The 27,307-nt window shown below is 42.6% G+C and overlaps 1 protein-coding gene across 7 annotated transcripts in view; it reads right to left on the reverse strand.

Annotated features, from left to right (window-relative positions):
- Positions 1-27,307, reverse strand: part of ADGRG6 (adhesion G protein-coupled receptor G6) — a 217,112-nt gene that overhangs the window by 22,935 nt on the left and 166,870 nt on the right. For all 7 annotated transcript variants that reach the window (XM_073672747.1, XM_073672745.1, XM_073672752.1 and 4 more), the window contains 9 exons: positions 13,009-13,065; positions 11,585-11,718; positions 11,310-11,421; positions 10,383-10,444; positions 8,306-8,513; positions 7,851-8,016; positions 5,927-6,067; positions 2,923-3,051; positions 998-1,043 (listed from right to left, as the gene is read on the reverse strand). In XM_073672747.1, the coding sequence (XP_073528848.1) occupies positions 998-1,043; positions 2,923-3,051; positions 5,927-6,067; positions 7,851-8,016; positions 8,306-8,513; positions 10,383-10,444; positions 11,310-11,421; positions 11,585-11,718; positions 13,009-13,065 (1,055 nt within the window). The remainder of the gene's footprint in view (positions 1-997; positions 1,044-2,922; positions 3,052-5,926; positions 6,068-7,850; positions 8,017-8,305; positions 8,514-10,382; positions 10,445-11,309; positions 11,422-11,584; positions 11,719-13,008; positions 13,066-27,307) is intronic.

Below are 27,307 nucleotides of genomic sequence, written 5' to 3' on the forward strand. Positions count from 1 at the left end.
CGTTTCAATGCGCGGATGGTACCCGGGTGTGGAGGACAGGAGACTCTCCACTGGACCCGGGTACCATAGAACCTGTAAAAAAAAGAATAAAATAAAAAATAAATATATTTACCTTCTGATGGCCCCCAATGCACTTGTCTTCGCTTGCCGGCAGATCGTGGTGGACTGAAGGACCTGCGCTGATGTCATTTAGTCATGTGACGGCAGGTCCTTCAGTGTACCGCGAGCTGCCGGCAAGCCAGGACGGAGCGAATAAAGACTCCGGGGCCATCGGAAGGTAAGTATAGATTTATTTTTTTATTTTTTACCATTCTTTAAGGTCACACTATATAAATCCATGCTGTTTGCATGGATTTATATAGTGTGACCAAGTTGTCAAGCATTTTCCAAGTGATGCTAAAATCGCTTGGAAAGCGCTTGTCAACTCGCATGCGGAAATGCATGTGAAGAACGCTTCACATCCGCATGTCCCTGGCAGGAAAAACGCATGTACAATCCGCATGTACAATCCGCATGTACAATCCGACAATCCGCATGTACAATCCGCATTTCTGCATCGTGGGCACATAGCCTTGTACTCTTTGTGAAATTTAGCTGCAAGCTAGTAATTTTCTGGCGCAGGAGGGCGGGGGGTTGCAAACAATTTGTTCAGGTTTTAACTTCGAACACACTTTAGGTTAGCAGAGTTTTTATGTGGTGCAGAAAATCATGGGATACCTCACTCTTACTTTTCTAGCAAAAAGGGGCCCCCAAACAGACATCTGTGCTCATTTGCTGCTTATGATAATAGTATAGTTTTGAGGATCTCTAATGGAAAGCAATGAAACATATATGTCTATAGTATGTGAGAGGCATACAAATAATTATCACTATTTATGAGGTTGGATTTTAAACATTAGTGCAATTACCATGTTAGCACATTTATACAAACTGAGGACATTTATTGCTCTTAAAAGGACATGAGAACAGGTACATATAACAGTAATGTGCACCATACCATTTTTGTTTATATCCCAGAACACACAGGTTGGCTCTCCATGTTCCTAAAATAAAAAGAGACTTTTAACAAGATGTTTTGCTAAGTCAAGTCTAAAATGACAAAATGATACACGATATATCTAGAGTCCCCTGATCACCATGTTGTGTATTTTCATTTTCAGTCTATGGACTACCCATGTATCCTGTCCTGTTGCTTTTTTAAGGACTACCATTTTACTGAGATACTACTCAAATGTTTCTTATTACACTACAATACATTGTATTGTTTTATTTTGCCAGTCTGCAGGAGAACAGATGGCCACAGTTTACTGCAGCACAGTTGCATATGTGATGCTGTGACTGGACAAAGTGATGTGATTCTTCTGGCTGACAATTGCAGAAGTTAGTCCCGTAGGCAAGAGTATGAGCTAATATGCAGTACGGGGTAGCATCTACTAAGCATTGTACACTGTTTACATCTGGCCACAGCCAGAGGTAAAAGCAGTATCGGACCTCCACTCATCTTATATTAATGACCTATTTAAATAATATATCATCAATATAAAAGTAGTGGACAAGCTCAAAAGCCCTTAAAGTGGTACTGTAATGTGATTAAATCGCTTTTCTCAGTTAGACAGGAAGAAAAGTAGTAAGTTTGCAATTGACTTGCTTTTTCTATCTGCTTTCATTCTTCTGCAATGAGAGCTTTTATCTCTCATGGTGTTCAGCTTGTTTCCATGGAGCTCAGACACTAGTGCCTGTCCAAACATGGTTGAGAGTGCGTAGTAGTTACATTCCAGGAGAGAAGTTAACTCTTAACATAACACTTACATCAACCTAGCCTATTCATTTAAATAAAAAAGTACGCTGCTCACCTCCTTCCCCTTCCCACTCAGCTCCTGACCAGCTGCTGCTATAAATCTTTAAAAATCACAAGCCCCACCATCAGCTGCTCACCAGCTCCATTACACATCTCACTGTCCCTAGCTGTGTGCTTGCTCAAATATGTTGTCTCTATATGTAAATACAGTGATAACAGTGTACACTTCAGAATAAACCATTGATGGCAAATGTGTTACAGCAGAATTTGTGCTGAGCTTTATATCTTTGCTATTCACCAAAACTTACTGCCAAAAACCAGTACATGAAAGAGACTGGAAAGCTGTGTGCCCCTCAAGAGACAACTTGAGAATACACCTTTAAGGCCCTTTCTACTCTTATTGAAAATAAACTGTCTGAAAACAACCCCCAATGTGGTGAGTTTTATCTGGCATATTTATTCATATTTTGTAGTAAATGATTCTTTTCTTGGTGTTCCTGGCTCTGATGACTCTACATTTATCATTTGATAAGCTCTACTGGGCAGACGGGTGGGTAGGTGCTGTGAAAACTGTCCAACTTCCCCTAGGGTAAGGCCCTATTAACTTTGTCTTTTATTCACCAATCATTTACAACAGGACATGGGGAAGAACTATCGCAAGGGTTGTATTGATTAGCTTTTGTGGGTAACAATGAGTTTTTCTTTTAATCAGTTTCATAAATCTCCACATCGTGTCAGTTAAAGCTACAATAACTAATAGATTTTATGCACCACTGTACAGTATCTAATAGACCTTATGCACTGGGTTCAGTTAAGTCAAACTGCTTTAATTTTTGGGGTTGGCAATTTTTTTTAAGGAGAACTGTTTTGGTACCCTACATTGTAGTCTGATCCCCTAGTGATACATGTGAATCCCCCAGTGATCAATTAGAAGTGGCTGATTTTAAATAATAGTTGAAGCTTTGATGTAGGGATCCTTGCTGCTTTCTATACAAGCTAAATTCTATCAAATACACTCTTTTAAGAACACACACAAAAATTCTACTAATCTCCTATTTTGAGTTTTATTTTTTTTTCCAAAAAAATTGTAATTCAGAATCTCAGAAAAGGTGAACATTACTTACTTGACTGCTCCTGTGTTTAACCGTTATCTTGACTGGATCTGTAAGGTCCCGAATAGAAATGTTTCCAATACTACATGCAACAACATAGCTGTTCAGCTTCTGTTTCTTTTCAGCATTCAATTTAGAATCCTGTTAATATGTATAACAGGAAATGTTCTATTAGAATCTTACACATTTTCCAACTTTAAATCCTATTTGTGTAATAGATTTTCTCTCTGCTACTTGTATATCTACAAACTGTATATCAGAATACAACTGGTACTTTTAAACTGTAACGTGTATAATAAATCTTTCTTGCCCTCAAGCAATGATCAGAAATATTAGTTAACCTCTTTTCGACGTAGAATGTAATAGTATGTCCTATGTTGAGTCCACAGCCCCCACCATACCCAGCAAATGTCGGTGGTGTTACACAGGATCTTCCTGTAAGATAATTGACTGGAGCATGCTCTGACTACCTCTTTGTGACCAAGCAAAATTTTTCAAATATGACGTGTCACTTTATGTGGCAAAAACTCTGGAATGTTTCAACATATCCCAGTGATTCTGAGATTTTATTTTTTGTGACACATTGTACTTTATAATAGTGGTAAATTATACGATAGTTACTAAAGTGTTTATTTATGAAAATATTAGAACTTTGACAAAAATGTAAAAAAAAATTGATATTTTCAAACTTTGAATGTTTATATCATTGATCCAGATAGTCATGCCACACAAAATAGTTATGTCTACCTCACATTTACACAATTTCAGAAATGTCCTTTTATTTTGTTAATGTTAGAAGGTTTAAACATTTAGCAGCAAATTTTCATATTTTCAAAGAAATTAAAAAACTTATTTTTTATCAATCTATGCAGTTTTCAAGTGACAATCAGGGACATATATATTGGGACACCCAAAAAAGCAATACCATTTTAAAAACAGCACCTCTCAACATATTCAAAACTGCTGTCAGGTAGTCTGTTAACCCATCAGGTGCTTTTTAGGAATTAATTAATGCAAAGTGGAATTACGGAAATGAAAAATTATATTATTACCACTAAACTGTTTCTGATATCTGAACACAATAGCTGGCAGACTCTGAGGCCACACAATCACGATCTCAGGGTGCCAATGGGGTGAAAGAGGGAACCCCCATTCTCTGTTAACTATCTAGTTGCCGCTGTCACTATTGACAGCAGCATCTAGGTAGTTAGATAGCTATGGTTGGTGCTAACACAGATTGTGGCTAATGTAGCAGGCTGTCAGCTGTAGTGTAGAATTGACAGCTTCAGCATTTAAGCCATTGAAGGATTTTATTCTCTTATATCTCAGGTCAGTAAAATAGGATATTAGTGGCCATTAACCCCTTCACGACACAGCCAATTTGCATTTTTTTTTTGGTCAACGGACCTGTGTGTGGCTTATTTTTTGCAGGACGAGACAACATTTTTATACCATTTTGGAATAGATACGACATTTTGATGCCTTGTTATGGCACTTTACAGCTTTGTTTACAGCTGCATCCCAATCTTCTCATTCTTCTCCATTGATATTTTTTATTGATATTGATAAGTGATGCAGTAAGCAGCCATGTAAACTATAAATTTAGACTTCAACTACAAGTATCCTTAACAATTCTTATAAATGAAGAACCAGGTTCACTCGAAGGGTCAAATTCTCACCATAATGGCCTGAAGTCAGGTAAAGGAAATGTAGCAACTTTTTATTTACAAATACACACTGTGCTCCATTATTTCTCATCAAATGGGAAGCACTTGTTACCTTTTTAACCCTACGTCCTGTTTATAGTATGAAAAGAATTTGATTTTTGTTTCTGAAACTTTGTTTGGAATTCCTTATTAATTAAGAGGGCACATTTCAAGTGGATGTGAAATGGGTAAAACACAGCAGCTTCCTTAACATAATGGTAATGATATCCCAAGCTGTAACTAATCTATTTACAATGCTTGACGACAACATATTATAACCCTGTTAGATCATTTCCTAAATGGAATTGCTTAGTTCTCTTATCTTATTGGCACTGAATTGTTATGCGAGGGATACAAATATTTGTACTGCCATAACGGATGCTGAAACCTGTTGGTTTACTGTACTTTTGTCACAACTTTGCTTTCTCTGTACATTATGTATTCTAAATGACAAAATCTATCACGTATCTACAATAATATACTACTTTCCATAAATCAAAAGTAGAATTGGTAATCAGAAACTCTATAAAGTTAGACTCGTCACCCCTTTCCCCTGCTTCCAGCACTAATCTTTTATGTTGCATTTAAACAGCCTGATTGCATCTGTTAAATATCCGCCGATCCGCTGAGATTAGTATAACGTATAACCTGATTCCAGCGATGTATCACTTACTGGGCTGCTTGCTCTAGTTTTGATAAGAATACTGCTTTATTAACAGATTATCAGTAGAGGACTAGTAAACCTGCTGCCACGTAGTTCTCCATGTTCATGAGTTCTCTATAACCTTAACCCCACCACTAATTGGCCGCTTTCTGCCTACGCAGTATACACAGAAAGCTGCCAATCCGTGGTGTGGGCGAGTATATACAGAGCTCAGCATTCAGAGAACTGGTAGATCAGCAGCAAATAAGACAATGATTTAATCAAAACTACAGCAAGCAGCCAAGTAAGTGATACATTACTCGCAAAAGTAAAGTACCACCACATTTATAGGCATGCAGCACAGATTCCAGAGTTGAATCCACAGTGAAATCAATGTACTATCTGAAAGGTATGAAAGGTGCCCCAGTGCCCCATGTAAGAGTTACAGTTAATGTAAGAAGCAGGATGTAGAAGATGATGTTAGACTTTTACAGTTCAGTGGACCTGCAAAGCTTCTTGATAAATACAAAAGGAGATAGATAACAGTACTATTAACAAAAAATCACCTTTAAACTGGTGTGATAGGTTAAAGTGGGAAGCTAACACCCTGAAAAAAAACAGGCCTTAACCATTTTTTTTTAATTTGATAAGATTAACAAGTACTCACCTGAAAAAGTCCAGCTTTGCTGAAGAAGGTGAACTGGGCTCTTGAAACAGTATAGAAATCACCTTGACTTAAGTTCGACAATAGGCTGGATGGAAGGACAACAGATGCCAATGGATTATCCTGATTTTTCTTCATGACAACCTGATGAAAATTACATTGAAATATAAAATTCATATTTAAAAACAGTCCTTATATCACAGTATTCATAGCAATTTTTCATATATACAGTGGTGTAAAAAAGTGTTTTCCCCTTTCTGATTTCTTATTCTTTTGCATGTTTGTCACACTTAAATGTTTCACATCACAAAACAAAGTGAAATATTAGACAAAGATAACACAAGTAAACACAAAATGTAGTTTTTAAATGAAGGTCTTTATTGTTAAGGGAAAAAGAAATCAAAACCTACAGGGCCCTGTGTGAAAAAGTGATTGTCCCCTAAATAACTGGTTGGGCCACCCTTAGCAGCAACAACTGCAATCAAGCATTTGCGATAACTGGCAATGAGTCTTTTGCAACGCTCTGGAGTAATTCTGGCCCACTCATCTTTGCAAAATTGTTGTAATTCAAGCACATTGGAGGGTTTCTGAGCATGAACCACCTTTTTAGGTTATGCCACAGCATCTCAATTGGATTAAGGTTAGGACTTTGACTAGGCCACTCCAAAGTTTTAATTTTCTTTTTCTTAAGCCATTCAGAGGTGGACTTGCTGGTGTGTTTTGGATCATTGTCCTGCTGCATAACCCAACTGCGCTTCAGCTTGAGGTCACGAACAGATGGCTGGACATTCTCCTTCAGTATTTTTTGGTAGAAGCAGAATTCATGATTCCATTTACCACAGAAAGTCTTCTAGGTCCTCAAGCTGCAAAACAGCCTGAGACCATCACACTACCACCACCATATTTTACTGTTGGAGTGATGATCCTTTTCTGAAATGCTGTGTTACTTCTATGCCAGATGTAATGGGACATACACCTTCCAAAATGTTTAACTTTTGTCTCGTCAGTCCAAAGAGTATTCTCCCAAAAGTCTTGGCAATGATCAAGATGTTTTTTCGAAAAACTGAGATGACCCTTTATGTTCTTTTGCTCAGCAGTAGTTTTCATCTTGGAACTCTGCCATGCATGCCATTTTTGCCCAGTCTCTTTGTTATGGTGGAGTCATGAACACTGACCTTAACTGGGGCAAGTGAGGCCTATAGTTCTTTGGATGTTTTTGTGGGGTCTTTTGTGACCTCTTGGATGAGTCATCGCTTGTGCTCTTGGGGTAATTTTGGTGGATAGGCCACTCCTGGGAAGGATCACCACTGTCCCATGTTTTCGCCATTTATGGATAATGGCTCTCACTGTGGTTCGCTGGAGTCCCAAAGCTTTAGAAATGGCTTTATAGCCTTTTCCAGTCTGATAGATCTCAATAACTTTGTTTCTCATTTGTTCCTGAATTTCTTTGGAATGCAGCATGATGTCTAGCTTTTGAGGGTCTTTTGGTCTACTTCACTTTGTCAGGCAGGTCCTATTGAAGTAATTTCTTGATTGAGAACAGGTGTGCAGTAATCAGACCTGTGTGTGGCTAGGGAAATTGAACTCAGCTTCCAAAAGATGTGATAAACCATAGTTAATTTATGTTTTAAGGGGGGGTGAATCCCATTTTCACAAAGGGCCCTGTAGGTTTGGATTTAATTTTCCCTTAATAATAAAGAGCTACATTTAAAAACTGCATTTTCTGTTTACTTGTGTTATCTTTGTCTAATATTTAAATTTGTTTTGTGATGTGAAGCATTTAAGTGTGACAAACATGTAACAAATCAGGAAGGGGCAAACACTTTTTCACAGCACTGTATGTGTGCATATATATATATATATATATATATATATATATATATATATATAAATATATATACAGTAAAAAAATGGCAGTTTACTATACCTCAAAATCAGAACTGTTACTCTGAGCTCCAACACTGAAGGATGAGCCATTGTATGAGGTAGCATTTACTTTGGAAACTCCTAAACACAAGTTTCGTGACACAATGCTGACAGATGGTCCTGAGAACTGAATCTTTAAAGCCAGAGCTTCTATTGTCTTTAGCGCTCTGAAATAAACACAATAACAGAAGAAGTAAGCTCTTGGAAAATATTACATAATTGCCATTCACTATTATCCCTCGATAATTCGTTTCTTGATGTAATATTGAGTACTATATTAAATATTTAGAATTAAGTGTATCCATTGTGCACATTTTATTTGTATAATCTGCATTAACAAAGGTTAGAACTGTTGCAGATTTTAGCTTTCAGCAGAATCGTCAGTACTGTTGCATTACTCCCAACAAGAATAGTTCATTGTCAAATAAATGAAATATTAAGAAATATGGTACTTACTGAGAAGAGGATGTCGCTAATACATTGTCTGAATTGTTTAATATATTGGAAAACACAGTTACAAGAGTTGAGCCCAGGTCAGCATTAATGTCAGCAGCATCATTCACAATTTTCTTAAGTGTTTTGACAACATCATTGACTTTCTCTTGCGTTAGCTCCTGGCCACTCCCAGTAAGATTTAACAGATTGGCCAAATCTTCAGTATTATCTGTAAAATGATACATTGCTTAGTCCATATGATTTAAGACATTAAATCCTCTTAACAGTTGCAAATCTTAATATAGTTATAGTAAAAATTTTTGGATCCAGCACCAGATAAAAATCACCAAAAATCTTTATTAGAACTTCATTAAAAATGATGTACAGGCATACTGATGTCCCTGATACGTTTCGCCTTAGTCAGACTCTTAGTCATAGCTCTTATAACTTTATTAAAAATGTGGAACAGGCATATTGTTGTTCTGACGTGTTAAAAGTCTGACTGTTAGTTATAGCCTGTATGACTAAGAGTCTGACTCGAAATGCAACAGAATCAACAGTATGCCAGTACCACTTTTTTAATGAAGTCATAAAGGATATAAGGATATAACTAAGAATCTGACTGATGTGAAACATGTAGTATGCGTACGCCTGTACTACATTTTAATGAAGTTCTAATAAAGTTTTACTGGATTTTTTTATCTGGTGCTGGGTCTAAACTTTTTACTCCAACTACGTGATGTACTGCTTGGAGCCTCATGAGCTTGACCAGTGCACTAGAGGGATGATTACCTGCAGACTGGATCTAATCAGGTGGAGAAGCACACTGAACATCTGTATTTTATGTTTTATCTTGAAGGAAGTTCATCAACCCTAAAACTCAAATTAACTACTTATACACCCCTATAGGGGACTTAGGCCCTATAAAAATCATATCAGTATGAAACTCACTTCTTTTAAACAAAATAGGTTTATTTAATATGCAAATGAGGGCTTCTTGGTGAAGGGCTAAATGCACTGTTTCGCCCTCTCAATCATTACACAAACCTTCCCTTAGCTTTATTGACAACGCTTGTTTTCCCAGAGCTGGCCGGTGTCACTGTGGGTGTGCTCTCCTCCCTCTCTCCTGTCTGCATCGGCCGCTCCCTACTGTGTGATCCTGTGTACAGCGAGAGGACGCTGCAGACAGGAGAGAGGGATGAGCATGAACGCGAACTGGTGTTGAGTGGAATTTGAAATTCTTTTCAGGTGCCATGTAGACCAGTGACTACATACAGGCTTATATCTATTGCAACCTATAAAAGATTATAGGCAGCTGCTAAAAAGTGGAAATCATCTAAATCAATCTGTTTAATAGCATTTGATGCATAAATTTCAGCAGCGCGCTTCTAATCTTAAAGGGATATTCCCATCTCCAAGATCCTATCTCAATATGTTTTAGGTAGCACATACCTCCAATTAGAAATGTAGTATAGTTTTTCTGATTTGCTATGTCTCTTTCCTCATGTGCAGGCATTGCAGGACCTTAGGTATCCATGGTTACAACAACTAGCAACTAGCTAACTAACTGTCACTATATCAGTGGTCATAATCATGGATACCTAAGGTCCTGCAATGCCTGCACATGAGGAAGGAGATACAACAAATCAGAAAAACTATACTACATTTCTAATTGGAAGTATATGCTATTAATAATAATATGACACCTACAACATATCGGGATAGGATTTTGGAGATGGGAATACCCTTTTGAAGAGCTTGTCCACTATTTTGTCATTGATGACCTATCCTATTGATTTGAATAGGAGGTGGATGTGTAGTACCCTGCCAGGGCCACTATCAGATGATGGGGAAGCTCCACAATCGAGAAGTTCCAGCTGCCGGCTGCCACTGCCGTCACCGAGAGCAGCTGATCAGTGGGTGTGCCGGGTGTCGGACCCCGACTGATAAGACATTGGTGACCTCTCCTAAGAATAGCTCATCGATGATAAAGAAGTGGACAACCTCTTTAAGACTTGTAAAATCTATGCAGAAAAATGGAAGCAGTGTTTTAATTCTGGTTTAGTTTTTTTCCTATTAAAACTGTTCAATTTCTTACCTGTGCAGTTGCTCAGATCCGGCTGTCCCCAATATGAAGTATAGTTATAGTGGCCCAAATGGCTACAAAGAGAAAAAAAACTTACTACAGGTAAACAGGTAACATAGTTCAACAGAACGTTCATAATCTGGGTGTGATTCATCTTAAAAATAAATAAAGCAGATTTCCAGACATATTTAAACAGGTTACAATGAAATAAAATATCCTTTGAAGATATTATCCTTTTCTAACAGGGTTCATTAGAGACAACCCTTTTCAAAAAAGAACCCAATGATAACAAACTGCAAACTCGGTTGCAGCCAGCCAGGCTGTAGGTTTATTGCAGCCTGATTTTCAATCAGTGAAACGCAGCTTACTGGTAGTAGTTGGCACCAACTTACAGTAGTGGTCCTCCTAGTGGGAATCTTTTTACAGAATCTGCCTTTTAAAAGGAATCTGCCATCAAGTTTTTGATTTCCCATATGAGAACAGCATGATGTTGGTGAAATATATTATTTACTGGGCTGCTTGCTGCAGTTTTGATAAAAGCACTGTTCTATCTGCTGCAGATCTACCAGTTCTCTGAATGTTGAACTGTGTATAACCCCGTCCACACCACTGATTGACAGCTTTCTGTGTACACTGTGCATAGACAGAAAGCTGCCAATCAGTGGTGGGGTTATGCAAAGCTCATGAATATAGAGGACTACATGTGGCAGACAGCTTACTAGTCCTCAGTGATAAAAATAAAACTAATAAAACAGTGATTTTGCCAAAACTATAGCAAGCAGCCAAGTAAGTGATTTATTGGTGGAATCAGGGTTTCTGTCTCTACATTATACTGTTCTCAGATTAGGTGGTAAAATACCTGGTGAAAAATTGCCTTTAATATTTTTATGGAAAAATACACACATTGGCGTTTGCTGGAGGAGTTCACATATGCCTCACCAGTTCCTTGATGCTGTGTATCCAGGATTTGGACATGGTATAAATGCAGTTGTTGTTGGATTTGTTTGAGGCCACACGTATGAAGATGGGTTTTCTTGTTGTTCACAAAGTTCTGACAGAAAATAAAATAATGTGGGGGGTTTGTTAACGATGTTGTAGTAGGATTGCTTTCATGGGTTGGTGAATACTATGCAAATTACACAGTATACATAATTTTTAAATGGGAGTCTATGGGAGTTATATCTCACTGTGTACTGTATGCTGTGTCCACTTACCAACTCGATAAACTGCAAGTGCCTGAAGGGTCAGGCCAGGGTGTGAGCTTCCGTTAATCCTTTTTAATATATCAAACTTTTCCAAAACAATGTTATTACTATTGTTGTACACCAGAAGGGCCAAGATATAATAACTGCAAAATACATAGGACATTTTGATTAGATAAGTAACTTTGGGGATTCAAGTGTTTCCTATAAATATAAAGAAGACAAATGTAGAGGTCCAAATGTATTTTGTTCTCTGTCAGTTGTCACAGAATGTGTAATGTTTTTAATTCTCAATTGAAGGATATTTCTTAAAAGTTATAAAACAAACAAAAGTGAATAATTTAGAAATGTTTTTTTCCCAATCATCTGTTCCTTCACAAAAACGACATATAAGATGTATCACTGCACTCTACTCACTCAGTTCTCATCTTCTCTTCAGGTGACAGTTTTTATTGACCCACTAACTGGGCTTAAAGGGGTATTCCTATCTCTAAGATCCTATCCCAATATGTAGTAGGTGTAATAATAAGAATATTAGCAAATACCTCCAACTATATATGTTGTACAGTTTTTTTAATTGGCTGTCTCTTTCCTCAAGAGCAGGCATTGCAGGACCTTGGGTATCCATGGTTATGTTCACTGATAAAGTGACAGCTAGCTGCTAGTGGTCGTAACCATGGATACCTAAAGTCCTGCAATGCCTGCTCATGAGGTAAGTGGCATAGCGAATCAAAAATACTATATTACATTTCTAATTGGAGGTATTTGCTAATATTATTATTATTACAACTACTACATATTGGAATAGGATCTTGGAGAAGGGAATACCACTTTACCTTCTTTTCCCCCAGACTCTGAGAAGGTCCTCTTAATTACCCTGTCTATTCCCTATCTAACTATTCCTGTATATTTAAAGGGTTGTCCTCTACTAGGGCAGCCCCTTCTTGATCTGAATATTTGCCCCCGTGAAAATGAAAACACAGTCATAGCCAAAAGTTTTGGCACCCTTGAAAATTGTTTTAGAAAATGAAGTATTTCTCAAAGAAAATTATTGCAATTACACATGTTTCGTTGTACACATGTTTATTTCCTTTCTGTGTATTGAAATAACACAAAAACTGAGTAAAAAAGGCAAATTGGACATAATTTCACACAAAACCCCCAAAATAAGCAAGACAAAATAATTGGCACCCTCAGCTTAATATTTGGTTGTACACCCTTTGAAATAAATAACTGCAAGCAATCGCTTCCTATAACCATCAACAAGCTTCTCACGCCTCTCACCTGGAATTTTTGACCACTCTTCTTTTGCAAACTGCTCCAGATCTCTCATATATGAAGCGTGCCGGGAATAATAAAGTTCATATTCACCATATACTTAACATGTGCACATACCCTTAGACATGAAAATACACCCATTCCGCTTGTAAATTTACCTTTCATTTTTGCTGTCTCCAGGACTTCTGGGAAATCGTGCAAGATGGTTCTGAAAACTAGAAGCAAAATAACAAATTAGCCAGCCATATTGAAAGTATATGAAAATCTGTGTGTGTAAAACTGAACCCACTCCATACTGGGCAGATGCCTTCTGTGCTTCACAGCCAGCTTCTGCTTCTAACAGCAGTAACCACAGCTTGTGCCGTTCACTGCTGTTTAACTATTTAAGTGCCGCAGTCAGTCACTGACAGCGGCATTTAAATGGCATGCTTGCTGCTGCACTTGTATGCAGCACACTGGTTCCCATAGCCTTCCCTTCCCATGAAGTGTTGCCTCGGGTTAAACTCTGAAAAGGAAAATGAATTAAAATGGCAGAATGTCACGAATAATTTGGAGATTTGTGGCAGCTCTGGGTATGCTGTAATTTAAATGTAGTTTTTTCCCTTTGGTCCAGCAAGGGTTAATGTTAGTCTCTTTCTGGCAGCCTTCTGAGGATGGTCAGATGATGTTGGTTGATGCCACTCCCACCTCCCTTTAAGGGTATGTGCATACAATTTGGAGCTGCCTGCGGCCCCGATGCTACGGAATAGCCGTGCGGCTTCCGCTCATTATGCAAATGAGCGACGCCATTTTTTTTCTCTCACATGCGGACTTTCCTTATTGATGTTAATCTATGGGGAAAGTCCACATGCGGATCCGCAAGAGAAATTGACACTTTGCGTGTCTGAAATACGCGCCGCATGTCAGTTTTCGCGGGTGATCCGCAGGTGCCGAGATACACATAGTAGACATGTGATTTCAGGAAATTCCATCCACTATGCTGTAAAATCTGGATGCTGCGGGTTTGTCGCTGGATAACACGCAGCATCAAACACACAGTGGCTCCTGACCGTGTGCACATACCCTAAATAGGCAGATGATCCATGAGTTGACCCCCGGTTATAGTTCATTCTATGCTGACCTCTTTGAAGCAGCCAGTCTCTGGAGAAGTTGAGGTGTTTGTTGCTGTTACAACAGTGAAGTTTCCTGTTGGAGAGCTAAGTGTATTCTATGTTTTTGTCTTCCCATTGTTTGTCTCACTTTCCTCGTGTTGTCTTATTGTAGTGGTGAGACTAGTGTCTCGCTGTCCTGCGCACTAGCCACGTTAAGTCCAGGCCCAGCGAGAGCTTGGGCACATGATCGCATACGAGGGGGAAGGACCCATCCGGGGACGATAGGGGAGCTTAGGGACAGACACAGGTTGGTGTCAGGGGGTTTCCCTTCCCTCGTCCCTACTGTTAGGGCCTTCCTTTTCCCTATATCACCCCATTGCAAGTTTAGAATTTTTTTTAAAACATAATAAAAAAAATGAACGCTGGTAAAAAACAAAGGCCAAATAACAATACCAGAATTGCACTTTTTTCACCTTTTTACCCCATTTGGAATTTTTTGCCATTTCTCAGTATATCACATGCTAAAATGAATGTTACAATCCAAAACTACAACTCCTTTTTCAAAAAAATCAAGGCCTTGTATGGCTATGTCAAAGGAAAACTAAAGAAATTATGACTCTTAAAAAAAAAAAAACAACCAGGATGAAAAAAGCACAAAAAGGAAAAATCACCAGGTTTTGAAAGTGTTCAGTGATCATGCGATAAATGTTTAAAGAGAAGTGCAAAGGTATATGGGTATACGTGTGTATAGGTATATATGTGTGTGTATGTATATATGTGTGTGTATGTGTTTATGTGTATGTGCATGTACGTGTGTTTATGTGTACATGTATCTGTAACCTGTGTATGTGTGTATTTGTGTGTGTATATGTTTATGTGTATGTGCATGTATGTGTGTGTGTATGTGTACATGTCTGTGTATGTGTGTATTTGTGTATGTGTTTAAGTGATGTGTACATGTGTGTGTATGTCTGTGTATGCGTGTATTTGTGTGTATGTGCATGTATGTGTGTGAGTGTGTATATTTGTGTGTGTGTGTGTATGTTAGTTCTGTGAGTATGTCTGGCTCTCATCATAACATAATTTATAAGGTTCAGGATGATTTATCAATTTTTTATACTATAAAATTATGAAAAATCAGATAAAAAATGCACTTCCATGCCAGACAAAAGAAGAATCCAAGATGAATCATTGCTATATTAACCCATGTATTATTCTCAAAACAGAGATAATAGTTTTTGGAAAGAAAAGGTGATCTGAGGTGACAAAAATAAAATCTGATAAGTTTCATATATAGCAATTCAAATAAAATGTAGCTATGTTATCCCTAGTAAAAATAACTATGGTGTTTATGTACATACAATCCATGAAAAACAATGATTACTATATTTATGGAAATACATTACATGGTATATTTAACAGCAACGCATTATGCAGTGCAGCTGTTACCATTATAGCCCAAATAAATGTTACCATTGCCCAGAGCTGATTACAATCCGTTGTAAGTGCTCTCATATGATCCTTATTTAAATAACAAGATGTATAACAAATCCTCCATTGTTACTATAATCAAAGATGTATATTAAAGCGAGCACTATCAAATATACATTCCTTTGTTTTGACAGCTAGAGATTGCTTGTGGTCAGAGGCCCACATCATTTACAAATGCAGTGTAAAGCACTTAGAGTTTCCCACAAAATACCACCTTTGTACAACTCGTTATGATATTTTAATTACCTGGAAACTCTATTACATAAATAACATATATTTAGTGTTCCCACCTTTAATTAAAAAGAGATTAAGGTAAATACATTTACTTTCTGACATTTGTTATTTACTTAAATGTGATCTTAGTATTATTGAAAATATGATTTTAAAGTGGTGGTCTGAAGGCCAAACTAATTTTTCTCCTAAATCCTTATCTATTTAGTGCCATTATCTAAACTATTTTATAATATACTTGAATTAAAAAATCCAGACTGTTCCTTAACTACACTAATTGTTTTTCTATTTTTTTTGTTCAATTACTTTTTCGTGATACCCAGTTTGGGAATCCCAGTTCATGCTGGGATACTCAAAGGAAAAGTCATCAGGCACAGAGGCTGCCATCACTTGCAGGGAAAGCGCTGGTCTCTTCATGTTAGGTATTCTGACAAAGCGCTCTATTGCTGACTTAGTGTACATCGCACAGTGTACATCGCACAGTGCACATTGCGCAGGGACAAGCCCAGTCATTGATGACCCTTCATTTCGGGGATTGGGCAGGTGCTGCCGCAGTGACCGCAGACTCTGCCCCCTGATGACGCTTCATTTGAGTATCCAGCATGCACTGGGATACGCAAATGACGCGCCCCCTGGGCCATGTTTGGGGAATACCCGGAGCCGGATCTGTTGGGGGTGGTAGTCCTCGTGGTGGTGACCCGGTCCGTGCCCAGGGTGTCAAACTAAGTGGCGATGTTTTTAGTGGCAGATGTGATATTGTTCGACTACGCCACCCGTTGAATGCGGTTACGAAACCGCCGCTGCAGGGCAGACCGCTGAGGCCGGTGGTACGGTTGTGCAGCGTGGATAGTATAACCCCCAACGGGAGGGGTATGACCTCAGGGCAGCTAGTGTGGATGATGGGGATAGTGGAATTGCTCGCAGGCACCAGGAACCACTCAGAGACGGTGCGGTGTAGTTCAGGGTCTTTACTGGTGACAAAGATAGACCCTCCCGGGAGTACTGGCTAGCGGTCGGGATCTGGTCAGTCCGTGAGCAGACAGGATCTCCCCTGGCCAGGCGGAGTTGTAGGCCTCCCCAACTAACTGTACTCTTCTTGGCTACCTTGCTAGAAGCGGGTAAAAGTAGCCCACGTCCCTGAGTGTACCGTGTGGTGCTCACCCGTATGGCCGGTGACTCGGGGCCTTCTGGTAGCCTCCGCTCCACGACGGCGGTGCTGGTCCCTTGCGTGTGACCGTGCCTTCGGGTTTCTTGGCCAGAGGACCTGAAATCCCCTGCCGGTCGGTTTCTGCTGCTGGGTATGGAACAGTCCCCACAGCCTCGGACTCCGTGTCCGGTGAGATCTCTCCAGTCCGGACGAGCTCTACAGCTTCCAGTCCCGGACTCCTTTTATCACTGCTCCCACAGAGCTCCTGTTCTTATTTTCCCTGTAACTGATCCACACCAGACCAGACTGTGTCTCTGTCTCTGTCTGTGTTCTTTTCTAACCCCACCTCAGCCCCAGTTTATATAGGGGAAGTTCTTCCCCTCCCAGGACTGGGCAGGAGGTGTGGCATGCTTAGGATTCCTGACCAGGAGACCTCCCACCTGCTCACAGACGTAATATTGCTATTACTGTGGTAACCAGACCCCTGGGGTTCCACATTCCCCCCTAGTAAAATTTAGTACTCCGGGACTAAACATATTTTTTTTTTTTTTTAAAACATAACAGGGTATAAACAGGAACAATACAATAAGGAAAAACATGTTAAAGTGGTCACGGCGTGTCCGCAACCGGGTGCAATTTTTGAAGCAAAAGGGTGTCCATTTCACCAAAGAACAGGGAGCCGTAACCAGGTAGGGGTCTGTCCTGCCCCGAGTCTTTAACAATCTTTAGTCCGTTCCTGGGTTACGCTCCAAACATATATACAATAGAGTGCTAGTAAATCCACAAAAGATACCTATAAAATAACTGGGAAAACATAATTATTTACAAGCAACAGTAAACAGGTAAATATTAATAAAACAGTCTAAACACTTTAGATCCTCCAACGTACGGGCAACTGGCCTCTAGTGGCTCTAGTAGACCTACGGAGCTTACTGACCGGTCCTGAGCTACAGGGTGTAGGAGCTGTCAAAGGTAAGCTGGGCAGCTGTCTACGGACTCTTTGGCTCACTAGGGGCACGGCAGGCTCACTATAAGCAGAGGGTCGATTCTCCTGGTCTGCTTGTGTGGGGTCTTCTGCCTCCTGGACCGGCTGCTCTTCCAGCTCTACCTGTTTTTCCGTAGGCACTTGGGATGCTGGCTGGAGGAAGGTGAGGACGGGTACCACAACAGCGCCATTTACCTGTGTCCAAGACCGAGGGAAGTCTCCGAGTACAGTACTGACCATCTCTTCCCTTTTCTCTGCGGGTCGAGGGTTTTCTTGATCTTCTTCAGGGTTTCGTAGCTGCTCGGGACACTTCTTCAGGTGATCTCGGGAGACAATGGCTGTGGTTTCTCCTCCATCCTTACTGATTGTGCAGACTTTCGGGTTTTCATGGCTTGATGGCAGTACGGTGTACGGGTCCCTTTCCCACTGGTCGTCCAACTTGTGGAGCCGTCTTTTCCTCTTCAAGACCTGCTCTCCAGGTACCAGGGGAACAGCGGGAGCACACTGGTTGTAAGTCTTCTCCTGTCTTTCTCTTGCTTGACGGAGACTTCGCTCAACGCTCTCCTGTACTTTCCGGTACTGCTGCTGCCTCTCTGTGTCCCAGTCTGCTTCTGGTGAAGTGTCCTCGGGTGTCAGGACTCCCATATCCAGATCAACAGACAGCTTACCAGGTCTTGCTCTCATTAGGTAAGCCGGGGTACAGTTGGTAGAACCTACAGGGATGTGGTTGTATAGGTCTACCAGATCAGGCAGTTTCTCAGGCCACAGACTGCGTTCTTCCAGGGGCAATGTTTTCAGAAGGTCTATCACCACCTGGTTCATCTTCTCGCAGAGTCCATTGGTTTGCGGATGATAGGGTGTTGTTCTTATCTTCCGGCAGCCATACAGAGTGCAGAACTCCTGGAAGACTTCCGCTTCAAAGGCAGGTCCTTGGTCCGTCAGCACCTGCTCTGGGTATCCGTGTGGACGGCAGAAGTGCTGCTGGAAGGCTCTAGCTGCTGTTTGAGCCGTTAAGTCCTTGACGGGGACTACAACCAAGAACCGGGAGTAGTGATCCACGATGGTTAACGCATAGACGTAGCCACTTCTGCTGGGGGTCAGTTTTACATGGTCCAAGGCTACCAGTTCCAACGGCTGCCTGGTGACGATGGACTGCAGGGGAGTCTTCTGGCTGGCACGGTCCTTCCTTCTTAGGTTGCATGGGCCACAGTCTCTGCACCACCTCTCGATGGTTCCTCTCATGCCTACCCAGTGGAACCGCCCGCGCAGCAGGAACTCCAGCTTCTTTCATCCGAAGTGCCCAGCTCCGTCGTGGTATGCCTCCAGTACCATAGCCGCGTCTCTTCTTGGCACCACTACTTGCCAGATCAGTTCATGTGTCCGGGAGTTAACCATTCTGCGGCACAACTTCCCCTTGTAAAGGAGCAGTTGACTCTTCTCAGCCCACAGTTGCTTGGTCTCCTCCGGAGCGTCTGGGTCAAGGCGGGCATCTGGCTGAGTCAGCATCTCTTTCAGCCGTCGGACGGCGGGGTCACTGTCTTGCGTTTCCGCCCAGTTGTAATGAGGTAAGGGGTTGAACGTAGTGGATTGCTTACCCCTTACACGGTGGGAATACTGGGTAGTCCCATGACGGTGGAACGCGGGGAGTTCAACTTCTTCCAGTTCCTCTGGATCTTCCCCTACGTCCGGTAGGTTTGGCATTCTGGACAAGGCATCCGCGTTGGTATTGGAGCGTCCTGCCCGGTATTTGATCGTGAACTCATAGTTGGACAGGCGGGCCATCCATCTCTGCTCCAGGGCACCGAGTCTTGCAGTGTCCAGGTGTGTCAACGGGTTGTTATCCGTGTACACGGTGAACCGGGAAGAGGCGAGGTAGTGCTTAAAGCGTTCGGTGACTGCCCACACCACTGCCAGGAACTCTAGCTTGAATGAGCTGTAATTCTCAGGGTTTCTTTCGGTGGGTCGCAGTTTTCGGCTGGCGTAAGCAATTACCCGTTTTCTCCCCTGCTGGATCTGGGACAGTACGGCTCCTAGCCCGATGTTACTTGCGTCGGTGTAGAGGATAAAGGGCTGGCTGTAATCCGGGTACGCCAGGATTTCATCCCCCGTGAGGGCCATCTTCAGCTGGCGGAAGGACTCTTCTTCCAGCTTCTCCCATCTGAAGGGCGGCTTCTGGTTCTTGGCCTTCCTGGACTGGCCTATCAGGAGGTCCTGCATAGGAGCTGCCTTTTTGGTGAAACCGGGAATGAACCTTCGGTAGTAGCCTACCAACCCGAGGAACTGCCGCACTTCCTTTACGCTGGAGGGTCTTGGCCATTCCTTAATCGCGGTGATCTTATCAGGGTCGGGGGCCACTCCGTCAGCACTCACCACGTATCCCAGGAACTGCACTTTTGGTTTTAGCAGGTGACACTTCGACGGTTTCACCTTCAGACCGTAGTTTGCCAGGGCTTCAAACACCTCCGCCAGGTGTTTCAGGTGGTCCTCGTAGGTTTTGGAATAAACTATAACATCGTCCAGGTACAGCAGGACCGTCTCAAAGTTCCGGTGTCCCAGACAGCATTCCATCAATCGTTGGAAGGTTCCTGGTGCGTTGCAGAGTCCGAACGGCATGCAGGTAAACTCGCTAAGTCCCATCGGGGTGGTGAATGCGGTCTTCTCCCGGTCCGCCTCTGCTACAGGAACCTGCCAGTACCCGCTAGTGAGATCCAAAGTGGAGAAGAAGTTAGCAGATTTTAAAGCAGCCAAAGACTCCTCTATCCTTGGTAAGGGGTACGCATCTTTGTGTGTGATACGGTTGATTTTCCGGTAATCTACACACATTCTCATGGTGTTGTCTTTCTTTTTAACCAAGACTAGTGGAGCTGCCCAGGGGCTACAGCTATCCCTGATTACCCCAGCCTCCTTCATGTCTCTAAGCATCCCCTTGGCGTGTTGGTAAAGTGCAGGGGGTACGGGACGATACCTCTCTTTTATGGGAGGATGGTCTCCCGTGGGGATGTGATGTTCCACTCCCTTCACTCGCCCGAAGTCTAGCGGGTGTTTACTGAACACTCTCTCGTATTCCTGGAGCACCCGGTAGACTCCCTGCTTTTGGTGAGCGGGTGTGGAGTCAGTACCCAAATGCAGTTGCTGACACCAGTCCTCCATTTGTTGCTTAGAGCCATTACCTTTCTCTGGATGAGATGGAGGCAAGGGTTCCACAGACTGTACAGAATTTTGGTTGATGGTATACAATTTGGCTAGCGTAGCATACCGGGGCAGGTACACTTCCCTCTTCCCGATATTTATTATGCGAACGGGCACCCTCCCATGGCGTACATCAACCACCCCCCGTGCCGTCAAAATGGTGGGCCTACTATCTGAGTAGACTGGTTCTACCATTGCCTGGTAATCTCTACCTCTCAGACCAATAGCTGCCCGGCACCAAATCATCATTTCACTTTTCGGGGGCATGGCAATAGGGAAAGGGTCACACATTCTCACGCTACCAATCTCACCACCGGAGAGTTCCACCTGTTGCCGTCGCATCAGTGCCCGGATCTCTTTTTGGAGCACTCGCTGCTGGCCGGAGCTGGCGTTCTTGGCAACCTGCTGTAAAATAAGAATCACCTCTGCAAGACAATTTTCAATCACATTAGTTCCTAGAGTTATCTTTGGGTGACTCTCGCGCTTGTCAATGTCCACAATGATCAGTCCCTGTGCTGCCAGTTCGACTTTACCGATTTTAATGGTCATCTCTTTAAATCCGATCTGTGGCACGGGCTGACCATTGCTGGCGATGATACTCAAGTCGTCGTCTGGGTAGCGGGTTATATCCGAGTCATTCCAGTACTGCTTGAAGAGCACGTACGGGATGGTGGTGACCTGTGACCCGGTGTCAAGTAGGGCACTCATAGGAATGCCATCCAGTACTACAGGCAAGACTGGACGTCCTCCCACGTATTTGTCATGCCAGTTCGATGGGCCTGGTGATCTTATTCCTAGGGGTTGGCCCTCTACCCCAGGTTGTGCCAGTTTAAAGGACAGTACCTTGCCATATGTCCGGGTTGATTGCAGCGGCGGCAGATGGGTTGTCCGTCCTCGTTGTATCGGTCGCTGGGTCTTCCTCTGGCCGGTGGGGTCCTCCTTGGTCGGCGCCACGGGATATCCTCCGGTCCGGATGCCAGCTGGATCTTCCCTGGAGTAGAAACCTGTAAAGACTGCACAGTTCGGGTTAGCGCGGCAACGCTTTTAGTTAGCTCTTGGACCTGATGGTGCAGGTCTGTAGCCGGGTCATTGTTTAAAGCCTGCGCATCAGCTCCCACAGGCCCTGCCGACAAGGGCGCCGCCTCCTGGTGGTAAGTGGTAGCAGGGCGTTTGTGGGTCACAGCGCCACCTGGTGCCGGTTCTCGGAGCACCCGGATGGCTCTGTCCTTGAACTGTGCAAAGTCCAGATGAGGGTCCTGTAAGGCCATTGCCCGCAACTGGGTTCGGTGGGCATTGCAATGTAGACCCTCTATAAATTGTTCAGTCAACAGCTTGTCTTCGTTTCCCACGCCGTCAGGGTCGGCCTGCTTAATGGCTCTCAGGGCCTCTTGTAGGTTTAGCGCATAGTCCCTTATATTCTCATGTGCTCGCTGCTTGCACCCGTAGAATCTAAGCTTGATCTCGGCTGAGGTACGGGTATCAAAGGTGTCCTTCAGCCGGGCTAGTATCTCTGCGACAGTCCTCCTCCTCCCAAGTGGCCAGGACTTTACCTCCCTTTGGGCTGCCCCTGTTAATTGAGCCACCAGGATGCTCACTTTTCGCTCTTCTGTGAGGGGGTACACCTGGAAGAGGCTATCCAGCCTTTCTCTGAAGTCATTTAGGATATGTGACTCCCCTGAGTACTGGGGTAGCCAGGCTGCCCCCGGGATGTAGGGCATGGTGAAAGGCATGACCGCAGCAGCGGTGGTGCTGGCGGTGGCTGTGGCAGTGAAGCTCTCCTCCGTATCCGACATCCTCCTCCCCCCTAGTGGACCGTGGCCTACCTTGCGATGATCCTCTTCCGTAGGCCGCGGCTCCGCAGTGGATCGTCAGGGTTGAGGACCTTCCGTCGCGCTCCTGTGACGTCGGCGTCTGCTGGGCTCCTTCCAGGACCTTACGCAACGATCCTCAGACCCCTTGTGAGACCATATGCTGGTGCGGTTGGCCCTGGGTTCCTCCTAATGTAGGACAATGCCAGACCTCATGTGGATGGAGTGTGTCAGCAGTTCCTGACAGCAGGGAGCTGGATAACAGTTAGGAGGGATAGAGGGAAGAAGTATAGGAAGGCTGGTTCAGAACCGGCATTATTGGAGCACGACAGATCCTCTGACCGCCGGGGGAGTGTATGCTCCAGTAATGAGGGGGAGGGGGGAAGTGTAGGGCAGGCAAGACAGGTTCTGGTAGTGGGTGACTCTATTATTAGGGGGACAGACAGGGCAATCTGTCACAAAGACCGGGATCGCCGAATGGTGTGCTGCCTCCCTGGCGCTCGAGTCCGGCACATCGCGGATCGGGTTGACAGGTTACTGGGTGGGGCTGGCGAAGACCCAGCGGTCATGGTCCATATCGGCACCAATGGCAAAGTGAGTGGTAGATGGAGGGTCCTTAAAAATGATTTCAGGGACCTAGGTAGGAAGCTTAGGGCAAGGACCTCCAAGGTAGTTTTCTCAGAAATACTACCAATCCCGCGAGCCACACAGGAGCGCCAACGGGAAGTTAGGGAGGTGAATAAGTGGCTAAAGAGTTGGTGCAAGGCAGAAGGGTTTGGGTTCATGGAGAACTGGGCCGACTTCGCGGTCGGCTACAGGCTCTACCGTAGGGACGGGCTGCACCTCAATGGGGAGGGTGCAGCGGTGCTGGGGAAGAAGATGGCTAATAGGTTGGAGGAGTTTTTAAACTAGAGACGGGGGGGGAACCAAGGAAATAGGTGGGATGTGAGGCAAGCAAGGGGGAAGGGGAGAAGTGAATATAATGAGGGTGGAGAGGGGGGTGGGGATAGTACAGTTAGATCGTTAGAGAAGAATAGGATGCTAAATAACCCCAAAGTTTTATCTTGCATGCTGACCAACGCAAGAAGCCTGACCAATAAGGCGGATGAGCTGCAGGCGCTTATATCGGAGGAGAGGTATGACATCGTAGGTATAACAGAGACTTGGCTAGACGATAGCTCCGACTGGGCGGTAAATTTATTAGATTATAGTTTATTTAGAAGGGACCGGAAACAGGGGAAAGGCGGAGGAGTCTGCTTATATGTAAAGTCATGTCTAAAACCCAGACTAAGGGAAGATATAGGAGAGGGAGAAGAGGGGGTCGAGTCCATGTGGGTAGAGATAGAGGGAACTAAAAATAATAATAAAATATTACTGGGGGTCTGCTATAAGCCACCAAATATAACAGAGGAGAATGAGAATCTGCTATTAGGACAAATAGACAAAGTAGCAAAACATAATGAAGTGATTGTAATGGGGGATTTCAACTACCCGGATATTGACTGGGAAACAGAAACCTGTAGATCTCAGAAAGGAAAAAGGTTCTTGACAAATATTAAGGATAATTATCTCTCCCAACTAGTGCAGGAACCAACGAGAGGGAAGGCCGTGTTGGACTTAATATTGACTAATAGGCCTGATAGAATAACTGAGGTACAGATAGGGGGGCACCTAGGTAATAGCGACCATAATATTATCGACTTCAAAATGCCCTTCAGTAGGGTTATCAATAAGGGAACAACAAAAACATTAAACTTTAGGAGGGCGAAGTTTGATCAGCTGAAAGAAAGCCTTCAACTTACTGACTGGGACAAAGTTCTTAATCAAAGGAATACGAATAGTAAATGGGAAACCTTCAAAAGAATTCTGAATACTCAGTGCGAGAGGTATATACCGTATGGGAATAAAAGGGCCAGAAATAAGAGGAAACCAATATGGTTGAACAAGAACGTAAAAGGGGCGTTAAATAGCAAAAAAGAGGCATTCAAGAGATTAAAACAGAAAAACAGTAATGAGGCACTAATGTGTTACAAGGAAAAAATGAGAACCTGTAAAAATCAAATAAAAATAGCGAAGGAGGAAACAGAGAAACGTATTGCTAGGGAAAGTAGATCAAATCCCAAACTGTTCTTTACGTATATATATAGTAAAAGGATTAAATCGGATAATATTGGACCGATAAAAAGTGAGGAAGGCAAAATCATAGAGAAAGATGAGGATAAAGCTAATCTATTAAATAATTTTTTTTCGACAACTTTCACAAAGGAAATCGAACTAACAGGAGAAATGAGAAGTGACAAACTTAATCCTCCACTAAGTATGACAAATCTAACCCAAGCTGGGGTACAGAAACGCCTCAGTAGCATTAAAATAAACAAATCACCAGGACCTGATGGCATACACCCACGGGTACTAAGGGAACTAAGTAATGTGATAGACAGACCGTTATATCTTATATTTAAGGACTCTGTTGAGACTGGGTCTGTGCCACTTGATTGGCGACAGGCGAATGTAGTGCCAATATTCAAAAAGGGAGCGAAAAGTGACGCCGGAAACTATCGGCCGGTGAGTCTGACGTCCGTTGTGGGCAAAATTTTTGAAAGCTTCATTAAAGAGGCAATTACGGAGCATCTTGATGCTAATAATCTTTTAATCCCGAACCAACATGGATTCATGAGGAATCGCTCCTGCCAAACAAACCTGATTGACTTCTACGAGGAGGTTAGCTCTCGAGTAGATCAGGGGGAACCAGTGGATGTCGTGTATCTCGACTTCTCAAAAGCGTTCGATAGCGTGCCACATAATAGGTTGGTATACAAAATGAGAATGATGGGGCTGGGGGAAAATGTCTGCAAGTGGGTAGCTAACTGGCTAAAGGATAGAAGGCAGAGGGTGGTTATAAATGGAATATACTCAGATTGGGTAAGCGTCACTAGTGGGGTACCACAGGGGTCTGTACAAGGCCCAATGTTATTTAATATCTTTATTAACGACATAGTCAACGGGATAAATAGTAAAATATCAATATTTGCAGATGACACAAAGTTATGTAAAACAATTAATACAAAAGAGGACAGTGCAGACCTACAGAGGGATTTGGATAAGCTGGGTAGGTGGAGCATTAAATGGCAAATGAGGTTTAACGAGGAGAAATGTAAGGTCATACATATGGGAAGGAAAAATGGAAGTCACCAGTACTCACTGAATGGGAAATCATTGGGGAATTCAGAGATGGAGAAGGACTTGGGCATCTTGACTGATAGCAAACTAAATTGGAGAGCCCAAAGTCAGGCCGCTGCTGTAAGGGCAAACAGGGTAATGGGATGTATCAGAAGAGGTATAGCTGCAAAGGATGAGAACATTGTTCTTCCACTGTACAAAGCACTGGTCAGACCACACTTGGAATACTGTGCTCAGTTATGGGCCCCAATATATAGAAAGGATATAAATGAGCTTGAAAAGGTACAAAGGAGGGCAACAAAATTAATAAAGGGAATGGAGGGACTGCAATACCCAGAGAGGTTGGCAAAACTAGAACTATTCAGCCTGGAAAAGAGAAGGTTGAGGGGGGACATAATAAATGTGTACAAATATGTTAGGGGACAGTATAGAGATCTTGCCTGGGATTTGTTCAAAAGGAGGGATATTATGGTAACAAGAGGGCACTCACTAAGACTGGAAGAGAAAAGGTTTCAGCACCAGCATAGGAAGGGGTTCTTTACGGTAAGAGCAGTGAGAATATGGAATTCACTGAGTGAGGAGACGGTAATGTCGGATTCACTACACCAGTTCAAGCGGGGACTGGATGCATTTCTAGATACCAGGCAGATTTCAGCATATACTTAAAAATAAAATAAAATAGTAGGTTGATACAGGGATTTATTCTGACTGCTGGTTTCAGAGTCGGGAGGGAATTTTTCCTCAGGTGAAGATTGGCCAAATTATTTGGGGTTTTTGCCCTCCTCTGGATCAACTTTAGCAATTACAGAACTATCAGGTCGAACTTGATGGACGCAAGTCTTTATTCGGCTTTACAAACTATGTTACTATGTTACTATGTTACTATGTTCCTGCAAGATGAAGGCATTGAAGCTATGGACTGGCCCGCCTGTTCCCCAGACCTGAATCCGATTGAGAACATCTGTGACATCATGTCCTTTTAAAGATAATTTCATCTTCAACTTGTTTAACTGTTCACAATAACATTAATTTTGATTGGGGTGCCCAAGCTTTTACATGCCACTGTACATCCTTTCTTCCCTATTCTGTGCTACCTTCATTCCTATAAAGAATGCTAGCTACAAATCCAGACCACTTTGTCTTACTATTAGAGAAATGGCCTTTTTTCATAGTGGTAGGAACACCCATATTCATCATGGGCAATATTAAAGTAAATTGTTCCTATTTATATTTTCATTCATTATCAGGGAAACAGTTGTCACACAGAAATAGGCTAAAACTTATAGTGAAATTTATTTTTGAAAAAGTTAAAATTGTTAATTTTACAGTACCTCT

Source organism: Phyllobates terribilis, unplaced genomic scaffold (assembly GCF_046119375.1).
Source record: "Phyllobates terribilis strain yellow unplaced genomic scaffold, ASM4611937v1 Scaffold_3__8_contigs__length_932513732, whole genome shotgun sequence".
Lineage (NCBI taxonomy): Eukaryota > Metazoa > Chordata > Amphibia > Anura > Dendrobatidae > Phyllobates > Phyllobates terribilis.